General features: G+C 33.7%; 1 protein-coding gene across 1 annotated transcript; it reads right to left on the reverse strand.

Annotated features, from left to right (window-relative positions):
- Positions 2,107-7,558, reverse strand: LOC109336284 (potassium transporter 4-like). Its single transcript, XM_019572790.1, has 9 exons — positions 7,431-7,558; positions 5,983-6,223; positions 5,648-5,893; positions 4,953-5,003; positions 4,578-4,838; positions 4,368-4,420; positions 4,034-4,148; positions 3,680-3,934; positions 2,107-3,394 (listed from the first exon to the last, which is right to left on the reverse strand). Exons 1-9 carry the CDS (start codon positions 7,473-7,475, stop codon positions 2,307-2,309), a joined length of 2,355 nt encoding a protein of 784 aa, XP_019428335.1. The 5' UTR covers positions 7,476-7,558; the 3' UTR covers positions 2,107-2,306.

Consider the following 9,060-nt stretch of genomic DNA (forward strand, 5'->3'; position numbering starts at 1 on the left):
ATTACTCGACATTATTTTCATCAAATTTCACAAATACCATATCATCTTTTATAAGTGAACATTTTTATATTTTTTATTAGATCGCAAGAATAATATAACAACAACCAACATTTATTTCACTAGGTGGGCTCCACAACATGCAAACGACGACATAATACTTTATCATAAATCATGTTCTTCAACAAAATATTGATGTGTAACTCTTTATTAATCATTTTCCTATGATTTTTTTGGCGTCCCTATTCCTCTAGAAATTGTATTAGCCTTTATTTGATTTATTCTCCTTATGTGGACTTCTACTAGTCTTTTCAATACATTCAAACCACTTCAGACGCGATTCTACCATATTTTCTACAATAGGATTTTCTCCAACGCTATCCCTAATGCATTCATTTCTAATCCTATCTTGTCTAGTGTGTCCACTCATTCAACGCAATATTCTCATCTCTGCTATATGGAGTTTATTCTTTTGCTGACATTTTATCGTCCAACATTCAATCATATATAACATTGCAGGTCTTATACTCGTATGGTAAAATTTCCTCTTGAGCATAAGTGATACATTTTTATCATATATGACACCTAAAGCACTCAGTCATTTCATCCAATTCACTTGAATCCTATTGTTCATATATCCATCAATTTCCCCATTGTCTTGTATGATTGACTCAAGATATCAAAATCTAGTGATTTGTGTCTTGTGATGTGATATGATCCTCAAGCTTTACCTCTACGGTAGGGTTTTCCACTTCTTGCTAAGCTTACACGTTGCATATACTCTGTCTTACTTCGACTTATACGAAATCCATATGCTTCTAAAGTTTGTCTCTATATTTCTAACTTCTTAATTAGTTCTTCTCTCGAGTCTCCCACTAAGACAATATCATCTGCATAAAGAAATCACTGTAGCACTAATTCTTGGATATGCTCAGTGAATACATCCAAGAGTAATGTAAATAAGTAGGGGATCAAAGTTGGTTGTTGGTGTAGTCCTATGACAATAGGAAAATCTTTTGAGACCTTGTCTTGTGTTCTCATATTGGTCTTGACTTCATTACACATATCCTTGAGTTCTCGAATATAGGAAATTCAAACATTTTTCTTCTCTAGAGCTTTTCATAAAACATCTTTATGTACCTTATCACACACCTTCTCCAAATCAATGAAGACCATGTACAAGTCCATTTGGTTCCTTTGATATCTTTCCATCATCCACTGTAACAAGTATATAACCTTCATGGTTGACCTCCCCGACATAAAACCAAATTGATTTTCAATGATATTCATTTCTTGTCCCAACCTCTGTTCAATTATTATCTCCCATAACTTTATAGTATGACTCATTAGTTTAATCCTCATATAGTTTGCATAATTTTGTATGGCACCTTTGTTCTTATAATGGTTGAAATCTACTTATGCGAGCTTGATATTATACATAGCCGACCATAAGCGCGTATAAAAGTTGAAGATTGTATTAGACATTCGACAATCAACATAAAATTCTGTTGAATCTTTATAATATAGATCTCAAGAATGATACACAAAGCAAATTTAATTTCAATTAAATAAATGCATAATGTCATATAAACAATTTTATAATGATCAAACTACCTTCCAAAGTTTCAACAAATTTTATTGAGCATAAGCAAGTTAATTTTATGATGAAATATATGTTTTGGTCCCATAATGATACATATGAGATTAATATTCTACAAGTAACATTGTCATTCTCTAAATGTAATTTATATTTAATTAGCAAAAGTGCTATATGATTTAAAAATAAAATTGCGAATCCTCTAATACTAGGTAACACTATCCTAAGAGCACACACAACAAATTAAGGTTGCAAGAGAATAATATCTCACTTACATTCATCAACAACTAATCAAAAACTTTCTGAAGTTAATTTCTTCAAAATCAATTTTCTGAGTGAGGTCTAAGAAAATAGTGAAAAATTGTTGTGTTAAGGCACGCTCAAGACTATCGAGCACATGGATCAAGTAGCAATAGTTCATCCAGCTTAACCAATGATCTTGAGTTCGAGTCTTGTATACGTAATTGCATTAAATACTTGGAGTGAAAGAGCTCTATCGAACATAACTGACATAAAAACAGCCATCTCGATATTCGATGACAAAATCGAAAGTCATTGAAGTGACATTCATATGGCTGGAAAGGCATGTAATTTATACATTAGAAGGAGAGGAGCAGAAGCAAAGATATAAACAACAACCAGTTCCCATTCACTTATGTCCATTTCTAACAAGGTTTATAGAAAAAGCATGGGATCAAGTTTTGAAACTTAACTAAACATAATATATCATTCCAACTTCAATAAGACTGATATGTGGAATGTTAAGAGCCACAGCTGGACTCCTGCAGTTCTTCCGTAGAAATGAGTAGCCGATATCGATGACAAGCTTCTTCAAGAATGAAGATGACTTCCTTGCCTTCACATATGAGTGCCCCATTATATATGCAACACCGGCTTCCTTAGCTTGAATTAGATCTAAAAGCTCTTCCCTAGCAGCATGGTTCGACCCGTTATCGGTAGGTAGTTGAAATCTTACTCGACGCCTTCTTACTTGTGTGTTGTCATCGTCAAAAGTGGATTTCAATTGTTGCAGGGTTATAGGTCTGCTAGGGATGTCGTTGTCCACACCAACATCTTCATGCTCAGACACTATCAAGCTTGAAGTCGACTCTAAGTTTCTGGTACTTATAACAGCCATCCTCCCATCATGTAAAGAAGTTTCGGAACTTGAGAATTGTGGTTGTTCCACTGCTTCCATCTGAATAAACTCTGCTATACTCTGTATGAGATGGTTCTCGAACTCTCCATCATCCCTTTGAATGTCCTTGTACCCATATCTTACAATGCACCTATACATACGATATGGTTTGGGACAAACTCGCCCAATCAGGAAACGTTCTTCAGGTGGGACATGTGGAACAGGAACTGATTTTACGCACACGAAAATCATCACCTTGTGAAATGCAGGGAGGTTTGTTACAAAGTGGGAAAATATTGCAGGTACTCCTGTTGCCAGTTCCGAGTAGATGAGACCTATCCCTGGGACGCGGACAATGCCAAGGCTAGGGCCCAAACCTATTAGCCATTTTAATGAAACTTTGTTGCGTAGATCATAGCTGTACTTCCTACGAGTCCCGTAATGCCATACATACATGATAATCATAAAGAAGAACGATAAGACAAGAGGAACCCATCCTCCTTGATGTACTTTTATGAAAGCTGCAGATAGATATACTCCCTCTATCAGCCAAAAGAATAAAAAGAACATTGTAGCAATCACGATGCTTTTCTGCCAGACAAAGATAATGACCAGCGCCATCAAAAATGTCGTCACAAACATAACTGTCATACAAGCAAGTCCTGCAAACCAAATACACGAAAAACTTAACTTGGATGAGAAAAATTAAGAGGGCTGCCTTTCTAATGCAATTCAAAGAAAAACCCACTCTTCAATGCTTTATCGAAACACAAATATCATGTTCGTTATCTCAGATCTAAAAGGGCAAAATGCTCAGACTAGAAGCATGAGCACTTGTAGTGTGCATTGAAATTTGAAGTAGGATTTCCCACGCAAACTAGCACAAGCATGAGAAAGGGGGAAGGGGAGAGAGTATGTGTTATGTGCTGCAAAAGTAGATACATTACCATACGCATTTCCGATTAAGGTTGTGTCTTGAAATCCAATGGTTACAGCAAGAGTCAGAATCATGAGTATCCAGTTTATTTCTGGGATGTAGATCTGCCCAAACATATGTTTCGAGGTGTGTACAATTTTGACTCGTGGGAAGCAACCAAGTGCATGACACTGCTTGATGATGGAGAAAGTTGCAGTAATAGCAGCTTGACTCCCAACAATAGCTGCAAGGGTGGCAATAACAAAGACAGGCCAAAATATAGCTCCTGCCGGACAACCAAAAACATTAAGAAATTAAAATAAATCGCTTTAGTTTACAAAAATAGTACATCAGTATCAATAACCAGATAATAAGATAAACTAACCAGGTATTGAGTCATAAAAACTATTATGAATAGAGTTTAGGTTTTTCGACAAGAAAGCTGCTTGGCCCATATACTGTACTACCAAACAAGGGTATATGACAATGGTAAATGCAAGCTGCACAAGGAAGAAAAATGTTAAGAAATTTGTTCTATACACCACTGCAGTAAATTCATTCAACAACAACAAATAATCAGTTATTCTTACTGAACTACCAAAAAATAATAGTTTATACAGCAAACAATCAAGCCTTTTCCGACAAGGTAAGGTTATTATAATAGTCTATACCACTAACATTAGATTTATGCATAAAGTTCAGTCAAGCTACAAGTTTACCCTTATTGACAAAGCAGTGAAATGACCAAGATCGGCAAACATAGCTTCCGTTCCTGGTGAGAAACAAAGCTGCCAGAATTAGTAACCATAGCATCTGAGTTGTTAAAATCTCATCCTCAATTGATTCGGAGTTTGATTAAATTTATAAAATAGAAATAAAGAATATAATGCATAATATATAGCTTCTGTATAGCTCTAGAAATAACATACCAGTAATACAGAGAAGTATCCCTCCAAGAGAAATCCAACCTTCTTTACCAGTCTTAATAAAGAACTTGATGATATAGTGTGGCGATATAGCACAAACTATTCTCGGATTCCAACGTATCGTATTATAGAGTCCAATAGAAAAAATGGATACAAGCCAGATAATCACAATAGGTGCAAACACAAATGCAACCTTTTGTGTGCCATAATGTTGGAGGGCAAACAGGCCAACCAATATGATACAGGCTATAAGGACAAGTTCACCTGGAACAGAAACAACATAGAATTTGTATTGTAATATGTTATTTATGCCTTAGAATTGCAAAAGCAATAATTTCAATATCTTCAACAAAAGACAACAAATAAGAATAGGCTTACCATGAGTCAATTTTGCTTCTGTATTTTGTAGACCAGATACTGATGCTAGAACTGCAAGGTAAGGGATGGAGTAATAGTTAAAATTCATATATAAGAAATGTAACCCTTATGTTGAAATTTATTATTTTAATGTTATTAGTTGAGATTTTGACAATTTTGAGTTAGATAAGAAAACACACTAGACAAGATAAGATTAGAAATGAAGCCCCAGTAAACAAGATGATAGTAGAGTTGTGCCTTAGGTGATTTGGACATGTGTGGACAAGACCGGTTGAAGTTCTAGTAGGTTAGTCCAATTTCTAGAGGAAGAGGGAGAGCACGAAAAACCATAGGTGAAACGAGTAGGAAAGATTAACAGATCAATGCTTTGTCAATGAACCAGATTTATGATAGAGTATTGTGGCATCGTTTGACCCATGTAGTCGACCCCACCTAGTCGGATTAAGGTTTGTTTGTTGTTATTATTAGTTGACTTTCAATTCAGTTTAAGGATAATAGACAAACCAAAGGAGCAGTGTACTATCTACTGAAGGCAATTCTCTTCGATGAACGTAGAGCATGAGTGAAAAGTTGCTAAATGAATATTACTAGTGGAACATTTAATTCATTCACAAAATCAAGCGTGTGACAATGCAATTTGTTGCATTAATATAAGTTAGAAGGTCCAGAAATCAAGATTTACAAGAGTGCCTTACCCGAAATTGCGGGAGTAAGAACACCATCACCTATGACCATGCAAGCACCAAACAATACAACAACAAGTAGGACCGTTCTTAACCTTTTGTGCTTCTCCAAAAACCTCTTCAGTGGAGACGAGGCTGTGGCCTGCGACGAGGGACCATATTTATAGGACGATAATTCCTCATCGGCCGCTTGTTGACTAGGGAGCAAATTAAACTTGGCATGCCTACAGAGCAGTGAATACAGAGCAAATGTTCCACCTGACAACATTTGTATCATAACCTTTACTCGAAAATAAACTACTCATACAAAAAACTTGAAAATAAACTAAAAGGTCACATTATAATACCTTCACCATTATCATCAGCACTCAATAGAATGAATACATATTTAAGCAAAGGTATTAATGTAAGGGTCCAGAAAATCAATGAAAATGCGCCGAAAATAGTTTCTTCATCATGGTGGTTCTGCAACTTTCCTTTAAATGTGCTTGTATAAACATAGAGAGGTGATGTGCTTAGATCTCCATATACCACACCAAGGCTTTGATATGCTAATAATAAATTCCTTGAGAGGTTTACCCATGATAACTGCAAAACACAAGCAGAAGCAGGCAATAATCATGAGAAATATTGCAGAAATCGAAAGGAACCGATGCTGAGCTAGTGTGCTTAACTTAGAAGAAAGAAATTAAAGAACAAAGGAATGATATAATTGAATTAACCATTGCGAATTAATGGAATCCCACCAATATCAAAGTAAGCAATAAAGTCTTTAAAACATTAGGAATTCAAATTCAATACAATATGCAAGTTATGAAGGAAAAGTGTGCAACTATGTATAGAAGACTTAATCTTAAATTCTTTTTTTGTCAAAAACAGTCAGTTATTATAAACAAAGGAAAGAGAAGCATGAATTGAAGTAAAGCAGCATTACGAATCGAAAGATTTAGTTAATAAAAAACGTGTGTGCTCACATGGATATAAAAAGAATAGAATTATAGAACTTTGTTACTCTAGGTGTAAGTAAAACATTGTTCAGCACTGAGACAAGAAAGATGAACATAGCCTCTGCATTACAATATTTTATACCCATGTAACATAAACTATAAATTTTGAAGCATAATAACAATTGTTTAGAAAGAAAGAGTTTGCAAAGTTGGGAGAAAATCAGTAGAATCAGTTTACGAGTTGGTTTTTTGGAAGATAATAGAGAGGAGGGGAAGGCATACACTCATGAGAAGGCTTCAAGCCTTCTGTTTTCCTTCATTCTCCTCTAAAATTCAACTTTCAAGCCGACCCTAACAGTCCGTTAATGAGTTGAATTTCGGAGGGAATGAAGGGAAAGACAAGACTTGACTTGACAGTCATCTCACAAGTATATTTCATCACTCTAGATGTTAAAGCCAAAGACCCAACACCCAACAGCAAGCAATCCATTTTCCAATAAGCACGGACTGCTAGATGGATCAAACGAATGCTAGTAAATCATATCGATCAACGACCAACTTACCTCTAAATCCTTCTAAACAACTTCATTTATAATTTTTCTCGGTCTCTTCTAACTCTAACTATTAAACTACCTTCCATTTTATCTGCTCTCCTTATTGGGTTTTTTCATACATGGAAAAACTAAACAAGACATAATTCCACTCTCTTTATATACAGTTGTTACATCAATTTTCTGAATCCATTCATAATCTCAACTTCTCTAGTACCCTTCATCAAATACCCAATGCTAACAACAACAAAAAAAAAAGCATAATTCACAGTATCAATGGAAAAAAAGAACCGTTACCTGAGAACGATTTCGAGAAGCTGAAGGTCCTGATTCAGGTTCCATAAGATGAGAAGAAGAGAAAGTGGATTTGAGAGCGTGAGAGTTAAGTGAGAAGCTTCTCTATCTTCATTCATTACCTTCAATATAACTCTAGTATATATACTATATAGAGCGGGACAACATGACTTGTATCAAGACGTATGTACGTGGAGATAAACCAATTAAATTTTGCCAACATATTAAAGTTTAATTTTTATTAAAATTTAATTATAAATGATATCACCGACAAATATAAATGCACTTGTCTCGAAATGTGACGTGTTATATGTGTTTTCATGCAAGTTTTTCTCCCGGACAATATGGTCGTTGATTTCACGCGGATGATGTGCGCGTGGTTATGGCATTGTTGTTGTTACAAGGTCCTAGACAGTGATTGGGTAGTTGGGTTGTTTGTGAACCAAAATAAGACGCGCACGCTGATGGGGTTGGGACAAGAATTTGCTGTCCCAAATCCTGTCACAAACTCTATCTCAAATCAATCATATTATGTCAATATGTCATGTCAGTTAAAAAAATTAAATATTTATAACTTTATCAATTTTATTTCATTGTGTTTGATCAGGAACATGGTTGGAGACATGATTGGGGACAGCGGATCTTTTTAATGTTTGTGACTCATTATACAAACAAAAACTCAATATAACATGTCATATTTAATAATAATATATTTTTATTTTTCTATATTATTATTTATGACTAAATTATAATTAAATTAATAATATATTGTTAATTTTTTATTAATTATCTTTATATAGATATATCTTTAAACAAATATTTCTACTTATCATAAATAAATCAATAAATGATTAAGTTTAAGAGAAATGATTAGATAGAGAGTATATATATATTTATACAAATAGAGTTAAAATTTGTGAATTGATAGTGTAAGTTTTTTACACTATCAGCATATCATTACTATTGATTTGTATTACTTTTATTTGAGAGTCAATTATAGATAATAAATTAATTGTCGATGATTTGCTGACAGTATAAAAAACATTTACACTATTAATATATATATTAAATCCATATAAATAATCAATCAAATATTTACAATATATTAAAATTTGAAGTCTTTTAAAAAGTTAATCTTACATTAACCAAAAAAACAAAAATATATTTATATCCAAATATAACGAATTAAATAAGTTACATTCAACTTTTTCTTAAATTTAGAAAATGACATTAATGAAATTTCACATTTTTTTACGAATGGCGACAGATTATTGGGCGGTGCTATATGATTTTTTCTGCCTTGCTTCAGTCATTGTTGTTAACTCCGCCTTGTATTTTAATCATCATACTATCTTAAAAAACATTTAATGTTTTTTGTCATTTTAGAAGCTACCTTTTGCTTTTATATCCTTCTTATATTAAATAAAATATGATAATTACCCAAAATATATTATTTCACATTGGTAATAAAAAAATTCAACAACCATCTTAATTTATGTGTTATTTGTGGTATAATGGGCTATATAGAACCAATTTTGAGGTAAGTTTGGGAACTAATTTAATCAAAATTGGTTGGGTTGGATTAGTTCAAGTTTTATCATAATTTGACAAACTCTAAACTGGTCTAACTCAA

The sequence above is a fragment of the Lupinus angustifolius genome, chromosome LG20 (genome assembly GCF_001865875.1).
Source record: "Lupinus angustifolius cultivar Tanjil chromosome LG20, LupAngTanjil_v1.0, whole genome shotgun sequence".
Lineage (NCBI taxonomy): Eukaryota > Viridiplantae > Streptophyta > Magnoliopsida > Fabales > Fabaceae > Lupinus > Lupinus angustifolius.

Bases quoted from the DNA above. Each gene is read 5' to 3' on its own strand.
- LOC109336284 (XM_019572790.1), bottom strand. From the start codon at position 7,475: ATGGAACCTGAATCAGGACCTTCAGCTTCTCGAAATCGTTCTCAG. The intron at 6,224-7,430 runs GTAACGGTTCTT...TGTGTTTTGCAG, and splicing joins CTTCTCGAAATCGTTCTCAG to TTATCATGGGTAAACCTCTC. The intron at 5,894-5,982 runs GTATTATAATGT...AAATGTTGTCAG, and splicing joins TGCTGATGATAATGGTGAAG to GTGGAACATTTGCTCTGTAT.